The sequence below is a fragment of the Felis catus genome, chromosome D4 (genome assembly GCF_018350175.1).
Source record: "Felis catus isolate Fca126 chromosome D4, F.catus_Fca126_mat1.0, whole genome shotgun sequence".
NCBI classification, from domain to species: Eukaryota; Metazoa; Chordata; class Mammalia; order Carnivora; family Felidae; genus Felis; species Felis catus.
Window position 1 is genome coordinate 30480935 of NC_058380.1, and position 27794 is coordinate 30508728.

The 27794-nt window shown below is 39.3% G+C and overlaps 1 protein-coding gene across 1 annotated transcript; it reads right to left on the reverse strand.

The window, feature by feature from the left end:
* Window positions 1–1577: 1577 nt before the first annotated feature.
* ZNF367 (zinc finger protein 367) lies at window positions 1578–27794 on the reverse strand. The gene is made up of 5 exons (XM_003995461.6): window positions 27181–27794; window positions 11360–11510; window positions 7942–8061; window positions 6703–6841; window positions 1578–4120 (listed from the first exon to the last, which is right to left on the reverse strand). The coding sequence occupies exons 1-5, from the start codon at window positions 27592–27594 to the stop codon at window positions 3898–3900; spliced, it is 1047 nt and encodes a 348-aa protein (XP_003995510.3). The 5' UTR covers window positions 27595–27794; the 3' UTR covers window positions 1578–3897.

Consider the following 27794-nt stretch of genomic DNA (forward strand, 5'->3'; position numbering starts at 1 on the left):
TTTCATTCTATAATGAACTTATAAAAATCTTAACGTCTAAGGGTGCCTGGGTGGCTGAGTCGGTCAGCCATCCGACTTTGGCTCAGGTCATGATCTTGCAGTTTCTTGAGTTTGAGACCCTCATCTGGTTCTGTGCGGATAGCTCAGCCTGGAGCCTGCTCCGGATTCTGTGTCTCCCTCTCTGCCCCTCCCCTGCTGACACTCTGACTCACTCTCTCTCTCAAAAATAAATAAACATTAAAAAATTTTTAAATTAGAAAAATCTGAAACTTTGGCTTTTTAGAAAAGCTGAAGATTTCAAATGAAAGAAACATTTGAGCGTAACTGTATTCATGCCATGCAATTGTTTGCCATGCAATCTGTAGACATTGAACAACCGGGAACATTTTCAGCACTGATAAGAACCAAAGTAGAACTCTTAATGAATAACTAGCTCTTAAAAAGCCATAAAGAGTCCACATTACCCAAAATAAGAAAGCAAACACACATTAAGACCATTATAAAATAGAAAATGAAGTCAGATTCCAGTTGAACCAAAAACTCAGAACTTGAAGTCATTTTGGATTATTTCCTTTTAAAAAGATCAATTTAGTTCCCGTGAGTCTTCCAAATAGTTTTGACTGCAAAACAGTAAAGTCATTTTTAATATTTAATCATATTTGCACTTAATTTGCTTCTACATACATATTTCCAGGACCTTCAGTCACTATTGAAATCTCATCCTGTTTAAATCACAACTCACACTGAAGAGTTGCGTGTGAAATTCTCTTGCTCAAAGCCTGGACAGGCTGAACCTTGCCAATTGCAAGTATACGACTAAAGATAAATAATGAAAAAATTAAACCAATTTGCTTGATTCTTTAAACAGTAAACAGGCCCCGGGGTGCCTGGGTGGCTCAGTCAGTTGAGCTTCTGACTTCAGCTCAGGCCATGATCTCACAGTGAGTTCCAGCCCCGCGTCAGGCTCTGTGCTGACAGCTTAGAGCCTGGAGCCTGCTTCAGATTCTGTGTCTCCCTCTCTCTCTGACCCTCCCCCATCCATGCTCTGTCTCGGAAATAAAACATTAAAAAAATTTAAAACAAAACAGTAAACAGGCCCTGAGCGTCTCCTCAGGGAGGTGACCCCAGATTCAACACATCCTGAATATACGATATTCAGTCTAATGCTCTCCCAGCTGCGCTATTTCGGCTGCTCAACACATCCTGAATATAAATGAAATGAATCCCAGGTCCTGATCACCCATCAGGCCTAATATAGAGCTGGCAATAACTATCCACACCAGTGTATTTTTAACACTGTAATAATGAACCAGATGAGGAAGTTAAATTTACATCTATAATCTAAAAGGCCATAATTTTAAAGTAAAAAAAGCAATCTACACTATGGTGTCTACTATGCTGAAAAGATACCTGAGATGAGCTCATACTGGAATGAAGTAGAAAATGCACCAAATAATAATGATAGGAGAACGCAGGGCCATAGGTGACATTTCTACCTTTTCAATTTTTTATATTATGGTTATTGTTGACAGGAAAACAAATTATAAAGGGTTCAAGAATGAACATGTACTTTAAACTGTAAATTAAAATAAATTTTTATTCAAAGCATCTTTTAAAATTACAGCATGTTTATTCTTATGCTGTTATCTCTGCCAAACTACATCTTAGCCATATGAAGCATAAAACACTTCAAAAATTTGAATGTAAACCACATTTTTAAAACAAAAAGCAGTCTTAACATACCTCAAATTTTAGATGCCAATGTATTTTTTCCAAGCATATAGCTTATATCAAAAAAGAACATTTTAAATATTTCTATAGTATGTAGTTGTAATAATTTCTTAAACTTCCAATTATACAAATAAAAAATGTTTGCGAATATAACTATTATAGTTGACAAAAGCTGACCAAGAAACAAAAACCCTTACTTTTGAAGGCTGTAAATTTTATTATCTGTGAATTGACAAGTATTTGTATTTTTAAAATTCCTACTGCCCTTCCTTCTTTAGGTAAGTTCATCAAATTTTAAATTTCCCAAGACTGATGAGTGTTGCTTTTCATAGTTCATTTAAGTCATATTTGAGAGCAAAAAATCTAGAGAAAATGTTGAAACCTAAACCAAGAAAATTCAGATGCTACAGTCTCTCTCCCTGTGCTTATAAGTGCTCCAAGTTAAAATTCTATATACCAGATTACAAACAAAATTCTCAGACCATTACAAATATAAATTCTCTTATTACAAAAAAAAATCCCTCAAGATTTGTAATTTACTGTACAGAGGAATTTCATTTTTAAAGTATGTCCTCATTCATACACATTATTTGTTACTATCATCTCTCACACTTTTGCTTCCTTCCAAGACATTTACATACCTCCCCTTCCCCATGGCTAGTATTTTAAACTATCTGTGTACTGCAACACACTGGGATTTTTGGATAAAGAAGCCTACATTTTAGATAATGTTTAAACTACATCTGTAGGCTACTACTTCAAAAAAAAAAAAAAAGGCGCTGAAGAGCCCATATTGCCCTCTATTACTCTTGAGGTCTACTCCAATTAAGCAATCTATCAAATTACCATGCTATGCATGTTATTTAGTTTCTGCTTAAAACAAAAGCATAAATGATGGAGGTTTATGCCTACACAAAGGAGGTGAACTGCTCTGGTCTTGATTTTTCTGTTCATGCCTCAGTACATAAAGTGGTATTTAAAAACTTCATCTATTTGGAAAAATGGCTTAAAACCACCACACAAGTTAACACACTTGCAGCTGAAACTATTCCAGAAACCTACTTATTTGAGTAGCTAATATTTTCTGCAGTGTTTACCTGATAACTAAATTTAGTGAACACAAAATAGCTTGGCATGTTATTCTGAAGAAAAGCAAGAAGGTGGCTTTATGCACTGAAAATATAAATAGGAGGCTTCCATTTGCTAATAATTCTAAACAAGCAATACAATTAAAATTTAGTGTTTGCTAACAAAAGATCTAAAACAGTTCACTACAAAACAACCCTGTAGGTGTCCCTTTTATTAATAAAAATCCAAGTGCCAAATCTCTTACAGGGCCCATAATATATATATAAAAAAAATACCAATTACCAAGTTACCTAGACTTTGCAAGATTAATCACTCAATTTCAGCAAATGAGAAATATGCAACGTGCAAAAGCTCCCAAGTTAACATAACAGGGATGCCAAGTGCTTTTCAAACCTGAACATCAGAGTGAGCTGTTAAGCCTCGGAAAGACAGAATAAGACTGATATTATCCAATTCTGAAAATTCTCAACTATTGTGCATCTTGCCAAGATCCTCAAATATCTCTTTTCTTCCGAAGTCCATAACTTAGAACATCTTCCAAAATAGTCAGTTTTCCACTTTTCATTAGGCACACTATTTTGCAATTTAAAAATCTATATCTTACACACATATCTTATACTTTCTGGCTTGCCTCAGTGTTTACAGTATTGTTAAACATACTAATATACATTGTTAAAAAAATGATCTTATAAATAATCTATTTCAACGTTCTTTGGCTACATGTACCATTCTGTTTTTCATACAAGTGTCTTATTCAGAAAGTGCTTCCTGTGAGAACTGCTTCCAATGAATGCATTAAACTTGCAAAATCTAGCTTCCCACAATATGTCCTTTTCTACCCTGTACTAGAAGTCCCATATTTACAAAATATTTTAAACTTTACAACAAATCCATTACCATATAAAAAAAGTGCAATTCTCTCTCACCCCATATTCTGGGGCAATGACATTCTTCATAAGTTTCTACAGAATAGCAGCCTATGATAAGCAAATAAGGTGCTTAGCTTATGCCCAAGGATCTACTTTTTAAGTACGCTGGGCAGTACTTTTTTGTACAGTGGCAGAGTCAGTGTCGAGGCTACTGGCGGAGCGGCGCCCCGGTCAGGTTGGCGAGCTCTATGAGAGCAAGGGCTCCGTGCAGACGCTCCCGCTGCTCTTGCAGCCGGCGCTGGGCACCGCGCTTCTCGTCGTCCTCCTCGTCAGACTGAAGGTACTCCAGAGGGTCCTGCTGCTCCTGATCAGCTTTCTGCACGAGCTTCCCTTTCAAGGTGGGGGCACGCTGCTCTCTTGTCTCCCAATACCTACATGAAACGCATGCACATTAGCTATTTGTATACACGACCTCCTCAAACTTTTACTTTTCTTTAGAAAACAGGTTCTTTACCACAGTATTGTTTTCTGTGTCTTAGTTTATAAAGTTCTAAAGTGATTCATATACTTTACATATATTTCCCATTATAGAGGGAAAGTTGAGGGACACACTCAGATTTCCAAAATCAAAAACTGGCAGTTCTGGGTCTTATACTCAACTCTCTAATCATAGGTTTTCACCAATTAACTGCTTTTAGGATCATATGTGAAATGGACTACAGTAAAATACACAAACAGTAGAACAAATGTTGTCTGTCAATTACACCTCAATAAAAAATTAAACAGAGTAGAACAAATAATCATTAGAAAACTATTTATCCTATTCTTCTGACAGAGTTAACTATAAGAAACTTTAAACCCACAAAACATGACAGATTAGTGTCTACAACACACAGAGCTTATTCAAAAATCTAAGAGGTACCATGATTATTACAAAACCAACTGATAATTCACAAGAGAAAATATTCTACCTTTTGGTAACTAAGAAAGGCATATTTAAAGAACAGTACCACTATATACAAAAATGTCCCATACAAAGACCTGCATATCAATGCTCATATTAGCTTTATTTGTAATGGCCAAAAACAACCCAAAAGCCCAGCAATAGGCAAATGAATAAACAAGCTGAGGTGTATCCATACAATGGTGTACTACTCAACAGTAAGAAGGAATGAACCTAGGGTTATATGGTGACAGATGGTAGCTACACTTGTGAGCCAGCATAATGCATAGACTTGGAGAATCGCTATGTTGTACACCTGAAACTAATGTAACATTGTGTACCAATTATACTTCAATTAAAAAAATAAACTAAAAAAAAAAAAAAGAAATAAACCATTGATAACAGTCAACAACATGGATGAATCCCAAAATAATTACACTGAATAAAAGAAGCCAGACAACAAAAGTGTATATTGTATGACTCCATTTGTATAAAACTGTAGAAAATGCAAACTAGTTTATAATAACAGAAATCAGATCAGTCTGGGGAGCAGGGGAGCAGGAAAGCAGGAAAGCAGGGAGGGACAAGAGTGATGACTTACAAAGGGACATGAGGAAACTTTTGGAAGTGACAGATACGTTCACCATCTTAACTGGGATGATGGTTTCACAGGTGTATACATATGTCAAAAAGTATCAAATTGTACACTTTATTGTGTGCTGATTACACCTCAGTAAAGCTGTTTTTAAAATTATACAAAATAACACAACGATTAGATTTCAGGAAATCCAGACATCTCAAACCTGGAAAAATTGGGGCAATACTCAGAGATACAAAAAAAGAAATGCAAACAGTTCAGTATGACTTGAAGGACAACTTGGAACGAAGAATGGCAAAGAAGTTCAACAAGGTCAGCAGGGACCACCAGGCAATGAAGGACTTCGAATCACATGATACCGGGTTTAGACTTTATACTGAGTAGAATCCATTAGTCTGTCATTGAGTAGATGGGAGAATGAGAGGAAAACACAAAGATGACCAACAAGTTTCTGACTTGAGCAAAGTTAGAGCTCATGGGTGGCAGAGGCCAGCCAGGAGCAAGAGGGAGGGAGGAAGTGACGCAGTAATCCAGACAAACAACGCCTAAGTGGAGCTTCTGGTCTAACAGGGATGACAGACACTAAACGAATAAATAAATGTGTGATGAAGGTTTTGAAAAAGAAAACACACTGTGTTATAAAAGGATCTATTAAGTCGGTCTAACCTTGTTTGTTCTGGAGGTTAGTGAGCAGGTTAGGGAAGAACTTCCTGACTCAATGTTTGACCTCAGTAAGAAATGAAGAATGAGTAGTGGCTAAACGAAGAGGAAAGCAGCATTCCGGGCAGAGGGAGCAGGGGGCACAGAGGCCTGCAAGCCACAGTGAGGGTGGTGCTGACAAACAGGAAGGCCAGGTAGCTGGAGACAGGTGCAAGGCCAGAGGGAGGCAGAGCTAAACAGCACAATGAGGGATTCCAGACTTTTCCTTAGTGCAGAGGAATCTGATGAAGGAGGGGGTGCCCCGAACAGCCACTGCTGGTTTGTACACAACAGATGACCAGATGACTCCTTAAATCAGAATACCTTTAGAGATACTTTTCATGCTGGCCCCCTTGTTGCCATTAAAAAAATTCAACCAGGTGCTTTTCAGAACTTTACTTTAGAAGAATCTCTAGCCTATATCCCAGGAATAATCAGCACCTAAATGATATGAAGAAAACGAAGACAGGCTGCACAGTAGAGTACAATTCATATAAAACAATCTTTAAGAATGAGGGAAATTCTTGCTTTTAAAATAAATTGTGGTCTGGGCACTCAGACTAATTAATATCGTGTACTTGTTTTCTATTGCACAAAGATCCTCACACCACTCCTAACAATTCTGTGGTTTAAAGAAATAAAAGCACCATTTCAAGTTATTTTATAAAATATGTATAAAAGCAACTTATTTAAAAGGAGAGAACTGTCAAAGCTCCCAGTGTCAGCCCATGTGCAGGGCAGTACTGTGCAGTGGAGTGCAGGGAGAGCCTTACTTCGCCAACCACTCGGCGGCAGCCTGGTTGTCCACAGCCTGGTGCTTACTGAGAGCGTCTGTGGGCTCCTCCCGTTTCAGCCTGGCATAAGGGTGCTTCGGACAGTGGCGGTTTGCATGGGTGAATCTGCTTAGGCAGCCTTCAAAACACAGAGGGAAACACTTATCAGAATCTGGACATCCAGCAGATGTGGAAAATGTTCATTTTCACTGGTATCCAAGAAAAGTGAATTAAGACCGTGGGATTTAGCATTCTGTAACTTGGAGGAGAAAAAAAACAACCCTAAGGAGAAGCAAGCAGTGCCTTCACCTTTTGGTCATGGCAATATAAATGCATCAACCCCACCAGAAAGTGATTTATTAGCAAAAATGATCAAAACCTCTGACCCAGGAATTCCATTCTTGGAATCCATCATAAGAAAACATCCCATAAGATGAACAAAGCTTTAAGGAGGAAGCCGTGTCCCTCAGCTTTGTTGGCAACAAACAAATTTTAAAAACAAATATTCAATATCCAACATTGAGACAATCATAGTGTATATGCTTACGCAAATGAAAAAGCATATAGACATTCATAACAACTGACAACAATCAAGAGAACCACACAACAGCAGCACAAAACCATACTGAATTTCAGGTATAACTAAGGTAAAAAGTTGCATAAGGAAAACATCTCAAGAAATGTGATAAGAGATTTAGAAAATCACTTACGAAAAGTGGTAAGAAATTACTAACAGTGGCAGTAGCAAGATGGTAAAATCTCCCCCTTTGTTGAAAATTGAGACAATGATGTATTTCTTTCCATTTAATAGTTGAAAAGTTTAAAATCAATTAAAAGCCTACTATAAAAGCTGCTTTTACTTCTATAGATCTTTCTACCACCTCTACCTAAATCTACTATTTTTTTTTCTTTTTTTACGTAATCTCTCCACCCATTGTAGAGCTCAAACTCACAACCCCAAGATCAAGAGTTGCATGCTCTGCCAACTGAGCCAGCCAGGTGCCCCCTGAATATACTACTACTTTTAATTACCTTTTAATATTTTCACCTAGAAGGAATATTTTATTTAAAAATCAATTATTTCCCAGAAAATGAGATGGATTTCAATTTAGAAAGAGAACTTATGATGTTTTATAAAATTTACATCGAAATCTCTCCTCCAAAAAAACTTAAGTAAAAGATATTTTAGCTTTTAACTCACAACCAGTTCTTACATAAACTTAACTCTTAACACCATACCATTTTCTGAACAAACAAAAGGTTTCTCTCCGGTGTGAAGACGCTGATGTGTTTTGAGCTGTCCGCTTTGAACAAAGGCTTTTCCACAGTCCGGATAGTCACACAGATAGGGCCTCTCACCTAAGTAGACAAATAGTATATATTATTTCTGAGACAATAACGTAAGAAGAGAAAGGGACAGAGAGAACTGACCTCCATATAGGTCATGACTCCAAACAACAATAAAACATGTCATAGCCTCTACAAAGCTGCAAGTGTTAATGCTAACAACAGCGCTTCCATGCTACCAAGTAGCTATCCACTTGAAAGCAAAATAATATTTTCGTTAGGCCTTGAGCTTTTAGGCTCCCAGGTTCAAATCCTTGAAGTTAGCTTCGGCTTATCCTGTCATTTTTCTCCCCATAATCCAAATCACTTAGCTCTTGCTAATTCCCTTTTTTTTTTTTAATGTTTATTTATTTTTGAGAGACAGACAGACAGACAGACAGACAGCACAAGCAGGGGAGGGGCAGAGAGAGAGGGAGACACAGAATCCGAAGCAGGCTCCAGACTCCAAGCTGTCAGCACAGAGCCCGACACGGGACGGGGCCCAAACCCACGAACCGAGAGATCATGACCTGAGCCGAAGTCAGACACTGAGCCACCCAGGTGCCCCTCTTGCTAATTCTTTAAAATGTCTCCCACTCCTGATTTCCCATTGCAACTTCCCCACCCCTCCCACCCAGCAGGAACCCTAGCTGGCCTCTATTCTCCACCCCTGCACAGTACTTCTGGAGTGAATGGCATAGAACATTTGCTTTTGTCATACAAACTACCTCCTAAATCACTCCAAACCCTACTACACCCCTTGAACAGCTGAAAATTACCTGCTGACTTTTCAATGGTCCCCTAATATCTGCACTATAGCTACTGCATAAGAGGGCAGGGTTTAACTTTACTTCATTCCATGAGATTCATTCCATCCACAAGGCAGTTGGTTCCTCATGTTGTTGTACTCCTTGAAAATCCAATCTTCTCTGCCCATTCAAATGTTCCCAGTCCTGTAGGCTCTCTCAGTGCATCTCCTTGTACCTCCCTGCTACCTCCAAATAATTGAACTATGTATCCCTTCACTACCTCATAATCCACTGTTATTTATGTATCCTGGTACTCTCCTGACACAAAGATGTATAATACTTTGTATTCCATTGCAATTCATATATACAACACAGTGCTAGGCTTGAGAAAGTGCTCAAAAATATTGTTTAACCATAATTAAAATCGTTTTTTGAAAAGTCATTCTGTGATCAACAAGTATGCACTGGTCCTTCCAATATGACTCAATTAACAGTAACAAGTACTCCCTTAATTTCTCATTATTTAGAAATGTACCAAATGATTGTGATATACACACGTTAATAAAACAGGGGTATGGGGGTATTTAAAATAGTAAGAGATGAGGTGCCTGGGTGGCTCAGTCAGTTAAGCATCCAACTTCATCTCAGGTCATAATCTCACGGTTGTTTGTGAGTTCTACCCCCAAGTCAGGCTCTGGGCTGACAGCTTAGAGCCTGGAGCCTGCTTCAGCATCTGTGACTCCCTCTCTCTCTCCGCCCCTCCCCCACTCATGCTCTGTCTCAGTCTCAAAAAATGAATGTTTAAAAAAAATTTTTAAGTTAATAAATAATAAAATAGTAAGAGAAAGTTTTTTGCAAACCATATACGTACTACTAGAGCTTAACCATACCATGGAGATCTTGGGCTCAGCCCTCTGGCATACAGCATAGTAGGCCAAGGCCTGAAAATATAGGGTGACACATGGTGGACTGGTGGTAGATCAGGCCTGAAACTCAGGGATCTTATCATTACACCACATGGTCCCGAATCTTATCCACACTGGCAATATGTACTCTGTGGCTTGTGAACCAGTTATCTGGGGATATTTCAGACCAATTAGATTGAAAATAAATCTGAAAATTCTCAAAATCATGTATTTTGTTTTGTAATGGTTTTACTGAATGGTTCCTAAAGTCAAAAACCTCTTGGTTGGGGTGCCTGGGTGGCGCAGTCGGTTGAGCGTCCGACTTCAGCCAGGTCACGATCTCACGGTCCTTGAGTTCGAGCCCCGCGTCAGGCTCTGGGCTGATGGCTCGGAGCCTGGAGCCTGTTTCTGATTCTGTGTCTCCCTCTCTCTCTGCCCCTCCCCCATTCATGCTCTGTCTCTCTCTGTCCCAAAAATAAATAAACGTTAAAAAAAAAAAAAAAAAAAAGAAAAAAACCTCTTGGCCACCTTAGTTTGTAATAATTCAAAATTAAAACTTTACCCTTTTTCAGGGATTTAGCTAAGAAAACTATATTCTAGCATATTATCAAAATGTATCTTTTCAAAAACAAACCAAAAAACCAAACAGCTGGTGACATAAACACTGCAAAAAAAATCGGGAACTAAGCCTTAACAGCCCAAGTTCTAGACTGGTACTGCCCAATGGAAAGAGAATAGGAACCACTTCTAGGAAACACATTAAAAAAAGCAAAAATAAACCGGTGGAATTAATTTTGATAATATATTTTATTTAACCCAATATATCTAAAATATAATTTCAACATATAATCAATATCAAAAGTAATTAAGGACATTGTTTACTCTCTTTTATTCATACTCAGCATAGTTTACACATATTGCCCATCTCAATTTAGACTAGCCAAATTTCAACTGCTCAAGAGCAGCATGTGCTACGGTATCTGCCAGCACAGCCCTAGACTTAAAGGTATGGGAGGCTGTAAGGCAGTGGTCTTTGCTTTTCTTGATGCCTCAGTTTTATCATCTGTAAATTATTAAATACCATTATTATAACCATAAAGCTCCTCCTTCTTCTGGGACCAACTTTCTCTATGGAAAGAACAAGGGCTCTTTCTATGTTATGTCTTTGCTCTCTATATGGTATTTAAAATTTAAGTATAATTTCTCTACACAAATAGAGATATGTGATAGTCCTGGGATAGCTACCTATAATACATTTAATTCTGAAAAATTATACTTCACCTTAGATTAAATAGCTAGGTGAAACATTCTGATGGCACACTGGGGATTCTAGTAATTCTGCTAAAAACTGGACACTTTTAGTATTTGGCCTACAAATCAGTCTTATCAATTACACAGACAACTGAAGGGCATATCAAATATTGACATTTAAGTAGGCAGAATGATAGAATTCAATTTAGCAATAATATTCCTATGACAACTAGATTAATTACCATGATACTTTTAGAAGTCACAGGGTACCAATGCTGAGAAAACCAGTCTTTCCTACCAAAAAAGAAACCGACTATACAGTGACTGTCTTAAAAAACTTCACAGTAAGGAAATATAAAGCAACTAAAATATTAATTTATGGGCCCAAACATCAAATCAGCTTTTAGTAATACTTGCTCAACTTACCTGTATGAGTCCTTTTGTGAGCCTGGAGTGATTTCTCCCGTGGAAACACCCTATTACAGATGTTACAACGGATTCTGCTGGATGAATGCTCTCCTTCACTTATTAAATCCCGGACAGTATCTGCTCTAGGTCTACCACGTCGGATTCCATCCTATTAACAATTTGTATAAACGTTAATGTAATTTCTTAGATCCTCTCATTAAAGTAAAATATCACAATAAATCATTGTTTAAATCTTTCTTGAGTGACATCAGTGAATATAGTAGAATAGGTAGTTCCAAAGGCCCATCCCTCCACAGATCACTGAAAAATTGAGAAAAAACTGTCAAAATCACCTTTATCACAACTCCAGAAAATAGATTTACAGCAACTTAGGAAACACTGAATCAAAACACAGGCAACCTAAAACAATAGGAAAGCTTTGCAGTATTTTTATTCCCTGCCCTTGCCTCTCCCTGACCCCCACCAGTGATCTTGAAGAGCCTTCATTCTCACTCAGTCCCTGGCTCCACAAAGAACAAAGCAGATTTAATTCTAAAAGAATTGTGTTTGTCTGTTTTGACCTGTCAGGGTGCTACTTGAAGAACTAACACAAGGTGTTTGTCTTTGTTTGACCTAACTCAGAACTCTCTCAGGGCAGTAAAGTGGCTAAACAGAGCCGCTCAAAACCTTTTAAGGCTAGGAGCACCTGGGTGGCTCAGTCAGTTAAGCGTCTGACTCTTGATTTCAGCTCAAGTCATGATCCAGCTGACTCTTTGGTCCAATTATTTGGCAGCTCTGTGTTGGCACTGCAGAGCCTACTTGGGATCCTCTCTTTCTTTCTCTCTCAGTCTCTCTGCTACTCATGTGCGCATACTTTCTCTCTCTCAAAAATAAACAAACATAGAAAGAAAGAAAGAAAGAAGTCACCATCTTTAAAAGAGAGAGAGAAAAAAAAAAAAAAAACCTTGTAAGGTTTCAATTAATAACTTGCTGCCACCAGGGGCAAAACGTTTCAATTGAGACAAAAGGACACATCAAAAGCCTGGGAGGAAAAGCTGGAGGGAGAGTTTCTTTGGGTAATTAGGGCATTGAAAATTGCCCTGGTATCCTAAAGATAAAAATTTAGAAAGCCACCAACTTGCCCAGGGCAGGAAGCATGCTCAGAAAAGACCTGAAAAGACCCTAAGCTGTCACCTCTGATCCTCAGCTAGGCACAAGCAGGAAATGAAGGCTAAAACAGAGTTATAATGAGTGTAAGCATTGAGAGAAAGCTACAACACAGAGTCATCTCTGCAAAGTCAGGTATTTGTTCCCTTTCAGTTTTTGGCTACAGGCATTCAAGGCAATCTCTAGCAATCTCTAGCTGAGAACAAACACAATAAATGAGTTTACAAAAATAGTTTAGAAAATTTGCAAACCAGGAGAACCTGGGTGGCTCAGTCAGTTAAGCTTCTGACTTTGGCTCAGTTCATGATCTCATAGTTCATGGGTTGAAGCCCTGCATCAGGCCCTGCGCTGATAGCTCAGAGCCTGGCACCTGTTTCGTATTTTGAATCTCCCTCTCTCTCTGACCCTTCCCTACTCACTCTCTCTCTCTCTCTCAAAAAATAAACATTAAAAAAAATAATAATAAAAAAAAAGAAAAGAAAAAGCAAATTTACCAAACAAATAACTACAACCCCCAGCACACAACCAAACCAAACTCTGGGGAAACAGAAGAATCTGATTTCCAGAATCACCACAGTAGAATATTCAAAACATCCCATTCTCAACAAAATATTACTAAACATGTAAAGACACAAAGTATGGTCCATACACAAGAGATATTCATAGAAACAGACCAGGAGGAATTAGATGCAGGTCTAACTAGACAAAGACTTTAAATAAATGGTCTTAAATATGCTGAATGAGGTCATGGAATCCATGGACAAAGGACAAAAGTAAAAATGGAAGAATATTGTTGCAACAAACAGAAAATATCAATAAAGAAACAAATTATAGGGATGCCTGGGTGGCTCAGTCTGTTAAGCATCCAACTCTTGGTTTTAGCTCAGGTCATGATCTCACGGTTTGTGGGTTTGAGCTCCACGTTGGGCTCTGTGCTGACAGTGCAGAACCTGCTTCAGCTCCTCTGTCTCTCTCTCTGCCCTTCCCCTTCTCACACACTCTCTCTCAAAAATAAATAAACATTTTTAAAAAGGTGGGGAAGACACTTGGGTGGCTCAGTTGGTTAAACATCCAACTTCAGCTCAAGTCATGGTCTCACAGTTCGTGAGTTTGAGTCCAATGTCGCAGGCTCTGTGCTGAAAGCTCAGAGCCTGGAGCCTGCTTCAGATTCTGTGTCTTCCTCTCTCTCTGCCCCTCCCCCACTTGCGCGCGCGCGCGCGCGCGCGCGCGCGCTCTCTCTCAAGAATAAATAACCATTAATTTTTTTAAAAATTATAAAAAGAAACCAAATAGAAATTCTGGAGCTAAAAAATAAAAGTATGATGACTAAAATGGAAAAATTCACTAGAGAATTTGAATGGCAGATTTGAACTGGCAGGAAGAAAGAATCAGCAAATTTGAAGACTAGTCAATTGAAATTATCCAGTCTGAGGAACTGAAAGAGAAAAGAATAGACAGAGCCCAAGATACCCGTAGGACATCAAGTGTCTTAGTCCATTTGGGCTGCTATAACAAAATACCACAGACTGGGTAACTTACAAACAACAGAAATGTGTTTCTCACAGTCCTGGAGGCTGGAAAGTCCAAGATCAAGGCACCAGTATAGTCAAGCGAGGGCCCTCTTCCTGGCTCATAGATGGTACCCTCTAGCTATGTCTTCACATGGGAGTTCTCTGGAGCCTTTTTCAGAAAGGCATTAATCCCCATCAAGAGGGCACCACCCTCATGATACCACCTCCCAATGGCCCCACCTCCTAACAGCATCATCTTTTGGCAGTCAGGATCTCACCACACAAACTTTGGGGTGCATAAACACTCAAACTATAGCATCAAGCATACCAACATACACATAATTGGAGTCCCAGAAGGCAAGAAAGAAATGGGCAGAGAGAATATTTGAAGACATAAGGGATGAAAACTACTCAATTTTGATAAGACATAAGTGTAAACATCTAAGAAGCTCAAAGAACTTCAAGAAGGATAAACGCAAAGAAAGATCACTCTGAGACACGTTAGATCAAACTGTCAAGAGACAAAAGGCAGAGAATCATGAAAACAGGAGAAGCAATTCATCAGTTACAAGGAGTCCTCAAGAAGATTAAAAACTGATTTCTCAGGAGAAACTACAGAAAGCAGTAGGATGACATGTCTGAAGTGCTGAAAAGAAAAAAAAAGTCAACCAACAATCTTCTATCCAACATGATTATCCTTCAAAAATGAAGAAGAAATTAAGACATTTCCAGAGAAACAAAAGTTGAGCTCATGGCTAGTAGACCTGCCCTACAATAAATCTAAAGGAAGTTCTTCAGGCAAAAATGAAAGGACACCTGACAAAGTCAAAGCCATACAAAGAAATAAAGAACCCCAGTAAAGGTATTTACATAAGTAAATACAAATGCCAAAAGTATTGTATTCGGGGCCTGTAACTCTTCTTTTTCTCCTATATAATTTAAAAGACAATTGCCAGGGGCACCTGGCTGGCTCAATCAGAGGAACATGCGACTCTTAGATATTGGGGTCATGAGTTTGGGCACCACATTGGGTGTAGAGATTGCTTAAATAAATAAACAAACAAACTTAAAAAAAAAAAAGGCAAATGCCAAATGTATTTTAAAAATTATAAATCCAGGGGCACCTGAGTGGCTCAGTCAAACATCTGACTCTTGATTTGGGCTCAGGTCATAATCTCAGTCGAGGGTTCAAGACCCATGTCAGGCTCTGAGCTGACAGCATGGAGCTTGCTTGGGATTTTCTCTCTCCCTGTCTCTCTGCCCCTTCCCTGCTTGCACTTTCTCTCTCAAAATAAATAAATAAACTTAAAAAAAAATTATGAATCCGGGGCACCTGGGTGGCTCAGTTGGTTAAGCATCGACTTCAGCTCAGGTCATGATATTGAAGTTCTCAAGGTCAAGCCTGCCTTGGGCTCTGTGCTGACAGCTCAGATCCCGGGATTCTGTGTCTCCCTCTCTCTCTTCCCCTCTCCTGTTCATGCTCTGTTTCTCTCAAACATAAATGAGCAATAAAAAGAAATTATAAATCCATGTTAGTGGGAACATAATGTAAGAATATGTAATTTGTGACTATAACAAAGAGGGAGAGACAGAGCTGAATAGGAGCAGAGTTTTTGTACACTATTGTAGCTAAGGTGGTTATTAATTCAAAATATATTGTTTTAAGTCTAAGAGATTAATTGAAATTCCCAGGGCAGCCAGTTGAAAAAACAAAAAACAAACAAAAACCCTAAAAATCAAGAAGAAAACAAGAAAGATATGAAAATAGTACACTACAAAGAAGGCAGTGAGAGGAACTGAGAAATGAAACAGGTAGAAGACATACAGAAAACAGATAACAAAATACCAAAAGTTCTTCCTTAACAGTTACCACTTTAAATATAAATAGATTAAAATCACCAATTAAAAGGCAGAGATGGGCAGAATGGATTTTTCAAAAAATGGTCCAACTATATGCTGCCTCCAACAGACTTCTTTAGATCCAAAACCACAAATAAGTTAGAAGAGTTAGAAGAGAATAGCATGGAAAGGAGGGGCTCCTGGCTGGCTCAGTTGGTAGACCATGTAACTCTTGATCTCAGTGTGGTGAGTTCAAGCACCACCTTAGGCCTAAAGCTTACTTAGAAAAAAAAAGAACAGAAAAAGGGATAACAATTATAAACACTCACCTAACAGCAGAACCCCCAAAATGCATGAAGCAAAAATTGACAGAATTGAAAGGAGAAAGAATTCAAAATAGTTGGGGTCTGACTTTTAATAATAGATAGAACTAGACAGGTCAACAAAGATATAGAACACTTGAACACTCTAAACCAACTAGACCTAACAGACATATATAGATCACTCAAAATACACAGCAAAATATACATTTTTCAAGTGCACATGGAATATTCCCCAGGAAAGACCATGTGTTAGGCCACAAAGCAAGTAACAATAAATTTTAAAAGACTGAGAAAATCATCCAAAGTATCTTCTGTGACAAACATGGAATGAACCTATAAACCAAAACCAAAAACAAAAACACAACTGGAAAATTCACAAATATGTGAAATTAAACAATGCAGTCTTAAACAGCAATGGGTCAAAGAAGAAATCACAAAGGAAATTAGAAAATACTTTGATACAAATGTAAACTAAAACACAACATGTCAAAACTTATGGGATACAGCTCTTGGATTTGAAGGCTTCATAGAAGATAACAATGCTACCTAAACTGATGTGCAGATTTGGTGCAATCCCTATTAAAATTACAAAGGCCCAGAAATGGAAAGTGATCCTCCAACTCATGTAAAACTGCAAGAGGCTCCAAATAACAATATTTAAAAAGAACAAAGCAGGACACATATGTCCCTATTTCAAAACTTACTACAAAGCAGCAACAATCAAGACAGTGTGGTACGAGCCTAAGTAAAGACACACTGAGACAGAATTGAGAGTCAAGAGATAAACCCTTATTGGGTTGCCTGGGTGGCTCAGTTGGTTAAATGTCCAGCTCTTGATATAGGCTCAGGTCATGATCTCCCGTTTGTGAGTTCAAGCCCCACATCGGACTCCATTCCAACAGTGTGGAGCCTGCTTGGGATTCTCATTCTCTCTCTCTCTCTCTCTCTCTCTCTCTCTCTCTCTCAAAATAAGTAAATTAAAAAAAAAAAAGAATAAATAAGCTGGACTTAAAATGAAAAAACATTTAAGTATCAAAGGACAGTCTCAAGAAAATGAAAAGACAACCTTACAGAATAGGAAATTAATATTTGCAAATTACATCTAATAAGTGTCTAGTATCCAGAATATGTAAAGAACTTTTACAACTCAACAAAAAGACAAAGAACCCAATTTAATGTGTAAAGATCTTAAAAACACATTTCTCCAAAGTAGTTATACAAATGGCCAGCAAGTTCATGAAAAGATGCCCAACATCATTAGCAAAATGCAAATCAAAACAATTATAAGGTAAATTACATCTCGATAAAATTAATTTAATTTTTCAAAAAGCACAATAAGATACTACTTCACACCAACTAGATTATACTCAGAAAAAGAAAAAAATAGGAAATAAAAGTGGTTTTTGGCAAAGAGGTAGAGAAATTGGAGCCCTCAAAATCACTGCTGGTGGGAAAACAATTTCAGAGTATAGTACAATGTCATAAACATACACATACACAATGGAATATTTTCAGCAGTAGAAAGGATACATGCTACAAGGTAGACAAACCTCAAAAACAGTATGCTAAATGGAAGAAGGCAGACTCAAAAGGCCAAATATGTAGGATTCCGTGTAATGAAACTTCCAGAATAGTTAAGTGTACAGAGACAGAACTCAGATTGGTTTCCAGAGATTGCATGCAGTGGAGAATAGGAAGTAACTACTGAGGACAGGGCTTTCTTTTGGGGTAATAAAAATGTTCTGAAACTTGATATAGGTGGTAGTTGCACAACATTGTGAATTATTAAATGTTACTGAATTACATTTTAAAATGGTTAATTTTGGGGTGGCTCAGTCAGTTGAGTGTCCGACTTTGGCTCAGGTCATGATCTCGCCATTCCTGAGTTCGAGCTTCATGTTGGGCTCTGTGCTGACAGCTCACAGCCTGGAGGCTGCTTTAGATTCTGTGTCTCCCTCTCTGTCTCTGCCCCTCCCCCGCTCATGCTCTCTCTGTCTCTCTGTGTGTGTCTCTCTCTCTCTGTCAAAAATAAATAAACATTAAAAAAAATTTTAATGGTTAGTTTTATGTTATGTGAATTTCACTTCAATTTAAAAAAAATAAGGAAATCTGAATACACTATGGATGTTAGTTAATAACAATTTATCAAGCTGGTTCATTAATCGTAACACACAAAGCATGCTAATTTAAGATGTTAGCAATGGGAAAACTGGGTATGTGATTTATGGGAACACCCGGTACTATCTTAACTTTTCCATACAACTAGAACTAATCTAAAATAAACATTCACTTGAAAAAAAAAAACTTTCTCATTTCCCAGGTCTAAGTTAAATTTTATACATAAAAGTTACATGAAAAAAAAATCATAAAAGGATTATATACAACTACAAACAAAATGAAGATGTTTTTACTGCCTACAATATAAAAACTTAAAGCCTTCCAAATCCTTAAAAACATCAGGCCAAAGCCTTGATGGATAACAATAAGCTCCAGCAAAATTCCATTCCATCAATTTTCACTTTGAAAGAAAAGCTCAATCTCAACATGGGTGAGTTATCTTAAGGATAAGTCATGTTTAAAAAATTCTTAGATATTAAAATCCATTTCCTTAACAGTCAACAGGTGGAAGCAATCTAAATGTCCATTGACAGATAGATTAAAAAGAAAAAAAAAGGTGGTATTTACAATACAATGGAAAATTATTCGGTCTTAAAAAAAGAGAATCCTGCCATGTGCTGTAATGTGTATGAACTTTAAAAGGGCTACGCTAAGTGAAATAAACCAGTCACACACACACCACAAATTGGACAGGATTCCACTATGTGAGGTATCGAAACTAGTCAAACTCTTAGAAAGTAGAATGGTGGTTGCTAGGGACTATGGGGAGAGAGAAAAGAAGAGTTCAATGGGTACAGAGTTTCAGTTTTGCAAGATCAATAAGTTCCTGAGATCTGTTATACAACAATGTGCACATAGTTAACACCAAAAAACAATTAAGATGGTAAATTTTGTTGTTTTTTGCCATACACACACCCCAAAAAGGAATGTGGAAAGGCAGTATGGCAGATAATAATACTGTAAAAATATTCACTGCCCCTCTTCTCACTGTGGGTACCAATGAGGCAAACTTGACCATGATTTGCTTTGGCCAATAAAATGTGAGTGGAAATTATATGTATGACTTCTAAGCAAAAGTTTTAGAAGCCATCACATGACTCTTTCATCTCTCATTTCTCTCTGCCTTGAGACCCAAATGTCCCCAGGTAGGAGATGTTCCTTCGGGGTCCCAGAATGATCAAGACAAGGTGCATACCAGCACAGGACAGAACAACCCTCACAGGACAGAACAACATGAGTCATGACCAGGCTGAAACTGGGATTTCCAAAGTTGCATTCTGCACCATGCTCCAGCCTAAGCTAATTGAGGCACTTTGTTAATAAATATTTGCTGATGGGATAAAGATCTCATCAATTCTTTTTGATATCAAAATTGACAAAAGAGGCACATAATTGATGTATTTCCTTAACCTTATATAACTCTTTTAGAAGTTTCCATTTATAATGAAGCTAGGAATTGGGAAGGTCCTACCTGGACCCTGACTTAGTGCAAATTAGCAAATCAACTTGTAACAATTACTGGTCATTACCAAATACTTTCACCTTCACCTTTACTCCTTGGCTGGGACTCTTACTAGCTACACTTTGCTCTAGTCTTGCTTACTGAAACTGTTAATCCAGAGTCAGCAAAGATCTAACCAGGAGTAAAACTAGAGAATCCATTACCATCATTTATTGAGTTACAATAATTGGATTGTTGCTGGTAATGTTTATATGATGAATAATTGGTTTAAATCTTGTTTTAAAAATGTAAAATGCAAAATAAATAAATAAATAATCAATCTATGATCCATAAAAATAGCAGGTGATTTTGTTAAGAAATGGAACATGAAATTAGGTTAATTAAAAACCTTAGTAATATAACTCCTCTGCCATGAAACAATCTTTTCCTAATATTTTTTAAATACATAAAAATAATGCAAATGCAAAAACAAAATACTAGACCACTTCCTTACACCATACACAAAAATAAACTCAAAATGGACTAAAGACCTAAAAGTGAGATGTGAAACCATAAAATTCTTAGAAGAAAACATAGGTAGTAATTTCTTTGACATTAGCTATAGAAACATTTTTCTAGATGTGTCTCCTAAGGCAAGGGTAACAAAAGCAAAATTAAACTATTGGGATTATATCGAAATATAAAATTTTGCCCAATGAAGGAAACCATCAACAAAATGAAAAGACAACCTACTGAATGGGAGAAGATATTTGCAAATGATATATCCAAAATATATAAAGAACTTATACAACAACACCCAAAAAAAACAAATAATCTGATTAAAAACAGGCAGAGGACTGACCAGGGCGCCCAGGTGGCTCAGTCAGGTATGCATCCAATTCTTGATTTTGGCACAGGTCATGATCTCACGGTTCATGAGTTCAAGCCCCACATTGGTCTCCAGACTGGCAGTGTGGAGCCTGCTTGGGATTCTCTCTGCCTCCTCTCTCTTTCAAAAATAAATAAATAAACTTAAAATAAAATGGGAAGAGGACCTCTAGAATAGACATTTTTCCAAAGACATAGATGGCCAACAGAAAAATGAAAAGATGCTCAACATCACTATTCATCAGGGAAATACACTTTACCCCTATCAGAATGGCTAAAGTCAAAAAGAAGTAACAGGTGTTGACACGGATGTGGAGAAAAAGGAACACTTTTGGTGGGAATGCAAATTGGTGAAGCCACTTTGGAAAACAGTATGGAGGTTCCTCAAAAAATTAAAAATGGAACTACCCTGTGATCCAAGAATTCCACTACTAAGTATTTACCTAAAGAAAACAAAAATACTAATTCAAATAGATGCACCAAATATGCACCTCTATGTTTATGGCGGCACTATTTACAACAGCCAAGATATGGAAGCAAACCAAGTATCTATCCATAGATGAATGGATAAAGAAGATATGGTATACATACACACACACACACACACACACACACACACACACACACACACACACACAATGGAACGTTACTCAGCCATTAAAAAGAATGAGGTCTTGCCATTTGCTACAACATGGATGGACCTAGAGGCCGTAATGCTAAGTAAATACATTACAGAAAGACAAAAACCATATGATTTCACTCATGTGAAATTTATGAAACATAACAAAGGAAAAAAGAGACCAACACAAAACAGATTCTTAAATACAGAGAGCAGGGTGCCTGGATGGCTCAGTCGGTTAAGCGTCTGACTTCAGCTAAGGTCATGATCTCATACTCTGTGAGTTCGAGCCCCACATCAGGCTCTGTGCTGACAGCTCTGAGCCTGGAGCCTGCTTCGGATTCTGTGTCTCCCTCTCTCTCTGTCTCAAAAATAAATAAAAACATTTTAAAAATTAAAAAAACAAATACAGAGAGCAAACTAGTGGTTGCCACAGGGGAGGTAGGTAAGAGGATGAGTGAAGTAGATAAAGGGGATTAAGATTACACTTATCTTGATAAGCAATAAGAAATGTATAGACTTATCAAATCATCATGTTGTACACCTGAAACTAATAATACTGTATGTATTTAATTTTTAAAAAGCCTTAGTGACACAATTACTCCATGATGAAAGAATCTTTTCTCAGTATTTTTATTTATTTATTTTTTAAATTTTTGAGAGAGAGTGCACACACACATGAGCAGGGGAGGCTCAGAGGGAGAGAGAGAATCTTGAGCAGGATCCACACCCAGTGTGGGCCCAACTCAGGCTGGATCTCAGGACTCTGGGATCCTGACCTGAGCCAAAATCAAGAGCTGGACATCTAACCAACTGAACAACCCACATGCCCCAGTATTTTTAAATACATAAAAGCATACTGTTGCCTCTATTATAATTTGAAATAACTCACTAGTTAATATCAAATTTTTTAGATTATCCATTACTATCTTCTGTTTCCATTAAAAAAATTGTTTTCAATCATGTCTAACGGGGTTTTGAGTATTTATAAAGTTAACAGTTTGTTGCTTCCCCGCCTAAATCATATATTTGCAATTTCCAAATGAGAAATAGAGAGCTAAAAAAATAAATAAAATATAATACAACATCCTAGCCATATACAGGTTAAGGCTTCACTAAGTATATCATTTCAACTGTGAAAATTAAGCAAGGTAAGTAATCATCTTATGCCCTAAATAAATAAAGAGCATCTTTTTTTAACCATACATACAAAAATGAGCTGCATTACTTAAAGGTCCTTTTCATTGTGGCCTTAGCAATAAGAAAACTGTGCATCTAGGTACATTCTGACAATAACAGAGTGTTAACTAACCCCTCAGCAATCCAGTATGCCTGGAGTCTAAGAGACAAATCTTGTCAGGATTGCTTGATGGCTCACAAGAGAAAGTTAAAAAGAAATTCAACAGGCACCTGGGTGGCTCCGTCAGTTAAGTGCCCAACTTCAGCTCAAGTCATGATCTCACAGTCAGTGAGTTTGAGCCCTGCGTCAGGCTTTGTGCTGACACCTCAGAGCCTGGAGCCTGCAATGGATTGTGTCTCCCTGTCTCTCTGCCCCTGTCCTTCTCACACTCTGTCACACAGAAATAAATAAACATTTTTAAAAAAAGAAGTTTTTAGTTCTATAAAATATTTTTTAAAAATTATAAAAACAAATTCAGCACATTATTTTGTGGCATCTCCTGCAAAATAAGCTACTAAAAAGAAGCAAAATGATTAAATTACAAAAAAACACTTGCAAACTTTGGTAATTTATTTAGAGAGAGCACAAGATCATGCATGCAAGGTGGGAAGAGGGGCAGAGAGAGACAATCATCACCAGGCTCCACACTCAGCACGGAGCCCAATGCGGAACCAGAAGCAGAGCTCGGTCCCACGACTCTGGGATTATGACCTGAGCTGAAATCAAGAGTCCAAAGCTCAGCAGAAGGAGCCACCCAGGCATCCCTAAATTTCATTTTTAAGACAGACTTTCAGTACCACCAGATGGTAGATTAGCAATTTTCAAAGTGTTTTCTGAAACATATATGATAAATGTTTTGAGTTTTCAATGTCAATAACTATCTTTAAAAAGTTATTTAAGGGGCCCCTGAGTGGCTCAGTCGGTTAAGCATCCAACTCTTGATTTCGGCTCAGGTCATGATCTCACAGTTTGTCAGTTCAAGCCCCACATCAGGCTCTATGCTGACAGCACAGAGCGTGTTTGGGATTCTCTGTCTCCCTCTCTCTCTGCCCCTCTCCTGTTCTTGCTCTCTCTCTTTCAAAAATAAATAAACATTTTTTTTTAAAGTTACTTAATAGGGGCACCTGGGTGGCTCAGTTGGTTAAGCATCCGACTTTGGCTCAGGTCATGATCTCGTGGTTGGTGAGTTCAAGCCCCGCACCGGGCTCTGGGCTGACAGCTCAGAGCCTGGAGCCTGCTTCGGATTCTGTGTTTCCCTCTCTCTCTGCCCCTCCCCTGTTCATGCTCTGTCTCTCTCGTCTCAAAAATAAATAAAACATTTAAAAAAAAAAAAAGAAAATCTTTACGAAAAAATGTTATTTAATAAAATTTGGGTTATTTCTCAAGCCACTTAGAATAATGGACACATTTACCTAGATTTTACAGAAAGTTATACTCAAACTGGGTGATGACAAACCTAAAAGTCCTTGGCACATTTTTATACAAAGTAAAATTCAAATAAAGTGCACAAATATAACCTAGAAGGAAAAGAAAAATAGGTCTCAGAGGAAGGCATGTGGACCTTGAGAAGAAAATGAGAAAAATGTAATTGATCATATTTCCCTTTTTAAATTCAGATTTAGATCCAAATTTTCTTTGGCTATCATATCTGCTTCCTCATTCTATTCCCCACCTTGCTTTACCTGCACAACTTTCCAAGTCTTAATTTGCATTTGTCAATTGTATTGTGTGTACCCTCATAAAGCACCTCAGTTGAGAAACATACATGTGTAAACAATGTGTATTTCATATGTCTACCATCATCAGCTTACTACTAAAAAAATAATAAACCCCTAAAGTCAATTTATACATGATATATACAGAAGCAATACCACATAGGGATTAAGAACACGGGCTCTTGAAAGTGCCAATCAGTTCTGCCACTTACCATACTATGTTAACTAAACAATCTTGGAGACTCTTTTCTCTAATTCCTCCTTGTTCGTTGGATAAACAAGGTTAATTTAATTAAGGAATTCAAAAGCCCAGCAGTTTGCTGTGCTAGGCAATAAACTGTGGCCACTACATTAACAGGTTGTGTTTAACATCGTGGTGATCAAAATTATATGTACTAATCTGCCATCTGTAAGACTCTGTGCAGTGTTCAGGTGACAGAAAGGCAAAGTGGAATAGGCAGCTGGCAGGTCCTGAAGAGTGAATGGTATCTGAGGCTATGCACAGAGAAGCCAAACACAGGTCCAACAGTGAAGAGTAACCTCATGAACATAGTCTGAGTAGATAGGACACAAGGTGCAGAAGCCTGGAAATAACCTAAGGGCAGAGAGAAATTAGACCTGCACCCTCCCCTCCACTCCCCTCTCAGAATTCACAAACTGAGAGAAGATAATGCTAATATATAATTATACCCCAACAGTGCGAAGCAATCTTGTGATGATGGGCCAAAATAAGTTGGTGGATGGTGGATGTTCTCCCCACAGGCAGAAAAGGAAGAGTAGGGCAGGAACAAACAAGAAAGCTGGCAAGAGCTGACACTTACTGTGAAGGTCTCAGATGTTAACAGCTGCCCTTGGGGAGGGGGGGCAGTGGCAACAAACAGACAATAAACGAACACAAATGTTTTTCTCAAACTCACAACTGTTATTGCCTCTAACCTGTATACTGAGAGAAGGGACTAGGGGGAAACATGTTACTGGTGTCCTATCTTTCCATAAAGTAAACAGATTCAGTCAGCATAATTCACCCGTGTAGAGATAAAGAACTACAAGTACTTTAGAGAAACAAAACAAAGTAAAGGGGACTGGAATTCCCTACCTTTAGTCTAGAACTGATTACGAACAAAACTAGTTACCATCCTTAAATAAAGGTATATTCCAGACCTTTCCCCTCAAGATGGAAAAGCTAAAAATGAATGAATTTTTGCAGCTGTAGCTGATTGCTTCACTGATTAAAGGACAAATTAAAATCAAGTCATCTAGTAATTCTGAAATATGACTGTGTGAGAAAAAAAGTGAAATATAAAACTGCTTACATATTCTTCAAAATTTCTGGTATATTTTACCTCTAAAAAGAGGTGGAGAAAGAGGACCTAAAATTCAAACCCACGCACCGTGGGCAACTTTTATATAAGGTTTGTTAAGATAAGTCTATTTTAGGCCAAAATGCACATACCTATAAATTTCATTTATCTATTATAACATTAATCTTCTTGGATAATCCAAAATTAGATTAGTAAAATAATAAATGCAAAATATTTCACGAGTACCTGTGCACTGCATGCCTTTATGGTTCCAACTATATAACCTAATTTTTTTTTGTTTGCTTTTTTAAAGACTAGGTATGTTAACACAGGAAAGTATCTAGGCTACCCAGCCATCTCACTAAGGGCTACCTAGAGACAGCAACAGGGATTGTTTCCTTCACAAACTCACTCAGCACTATTATGAGTATTTTCACTGCTTGTCCTTTCAAATTTGTTTTAAATTTCTACTGAAGTGCAGCTTCAAGAATTACAAGGGTGTCAAACACAGAGTTTTATAATTCTGTAGTTCTTTAATAACAATGCCATTAGTAACAAAGTATATCAATTTCCTCTGGGCTCAAAATACATGGAGTTTCAACATCTTTGTTACTGCATGTAAAATCATGACCAAGTTAAACTTGTTTCAATTTGTAGATACAGTATTTGCCAATATCCAGGCACTTATCCACTAATTTACGGTTTTTTTCTTCAGTAAACTGCTTATCTGACATAGCCACTTAACAAATAGAACCTGAATATTAACCTTGTATTAGCACAATTCATTCATTACACAAATATTTACCGAGCACTTTTATTCAGCATTTGGAGTGTGAGGAATTAAAGTTGAACAGTCTTCCAGAGAAAAATTATCCCGGCTCTCTAGCAGCTTACAGTCTATAGAGATAAGTATGTCAGCAGAGAGGCACCCGTGAATACAAGCTTCAGGACTGCGAGCCACAAAAACTACCATAGTCCCAGTGTTCCCACTACCTAGCTGTGGGACCTTGAGGAGGTCCCTTCACCAATCCCTCTAAGGCTTAGTTGCCTGATCCATAGTAAGTTTGAACCAAGTAGTCCTATCTTTCCCAGCTCTCAACAGTCTGAGCGTAAGCAATTCAAGGTTAACAGCTTCCCATTCCACTGCGTGCTCTCAGCCAACTAGCAAGGTGGTACGCTGGATGCATGAGGGGCAGTGAGGGCCCACTTCCGCTATGGAAGATTGCCCTAAAATCCCTTCTCGCTCTTCGGCTATCTCTGCTGGACATCTTTAGTAGGGCCGGGTTATCTGCATTGATGGAGGGAATCTGAGCAAATCCCTCCCGTCCAGCACCCAGAGGAACAGCTGAAGGCCCGCATCCCTTCGCTCCCTCTCCGGCCAGAGAGGACTCAGCGGTCGGCCCAGCGTCTGCACCGCGAGTGGGCCTCCTCCGCGACCCCAGGCTGCGCTCACTGCACCTGCTGCTGGGTGGCCTCGGGTCTGCCCGCCACCCCTCCGCTAGCCTCACGTGACCGTCGCCCCGCCTCCCCCCCCCGCGAGGACCCGTTTTTTGGCGCGCGGCAGTGACGTCAGCGTCCTGTCACCCGCCACCGCCCCCACCGCGGCCAGAGGCGACCTCGCGTTTTAAACTCGGCCCCGCCCCGCCCGCCGCATCCGCGGGCACTGCCGGCTCCCTGGCCGCGCCGTTAACGGGCCTTGGCTGCCCCGCGCCCCTCCCACCCGCCCGCGCCGCTCACCTTGAGGTGGCCGCTGTCCGGGCTGCTCGCTTCCTCCTCGTCCTCACCTCCCGAGGCGGCGGCGGCGGAGGCGGCGGGCGGGGGCGCGCTCCGGCCTCGAAGCCCCGGGTGCTCGGCGGCGGCGGCGGCAGGCAAGGCGGCCGAGGCGGCGCCCCCCGCGGCCCCAGGGCTGAGTGTCACGTTGTGCGCGTTCTCGCCCCAGCGCCACGGGTACACCATGAAGTCGCTGAAGCCGGGGCTGGTGGGGATGAGTGGCGGCGGCGGCTCCGGCTCCCCCCCGCCGCCGCACGTGGGCTTGATCGGGGTCGTCCTGATGACCGACACCAGCACCCGCTTTGGGGAGTCGTGGCAGAAGATGACGGGCGGCGGCGGCGGCGGGTTGTCCGCCATCGGCGCCTCCATGCCCCGGATCATCGCCCGGCCCCGATCCGCAGCTCCGGCAGCCGCACTCCCTAAGCCCCGGCCTGGCCCTTCGCTCCGCTCGCCCGCGCTGCTGCCCAGTCGCCGGCGCTCAGTCCCGCCGGCTCATGGCCGGCGGACGTTTCCCGGAAACCTCTTGCGCGGCGGCCAGCGAAGCAGCGGAGCGGCTCGGCTGGCACCGGGCGGCCAGCGCC

What these genes read in the sequence shown, in the direction of transcription:
- ZNF367 (XM_003995461.6), bottom strand. Translation starts at nt 27,594, where the DNA reads ATGATCCGGGGCATGGAGGCGCCGATGGCGGACAACCCGCCGCCGCCG. An exon ending in CGGACAGCGGCCACCTCAAG is followed by an intron (nt 11,511 to 27,180) that starts GTGAGCGGCGCG and finishes AATTGTTAATAG; the next exon opens with GATGGAATCCGACGTGGTAG. An exon ending in GCCGCCGAGTGGTTGGCGAA is followed by an intron (nt 4,121 to 6,702) that starts GTAAGGCTCTCC and finishes CGTTTCATGTAG; the next exon opens with GTATTGGGAGACAAGAGAGC.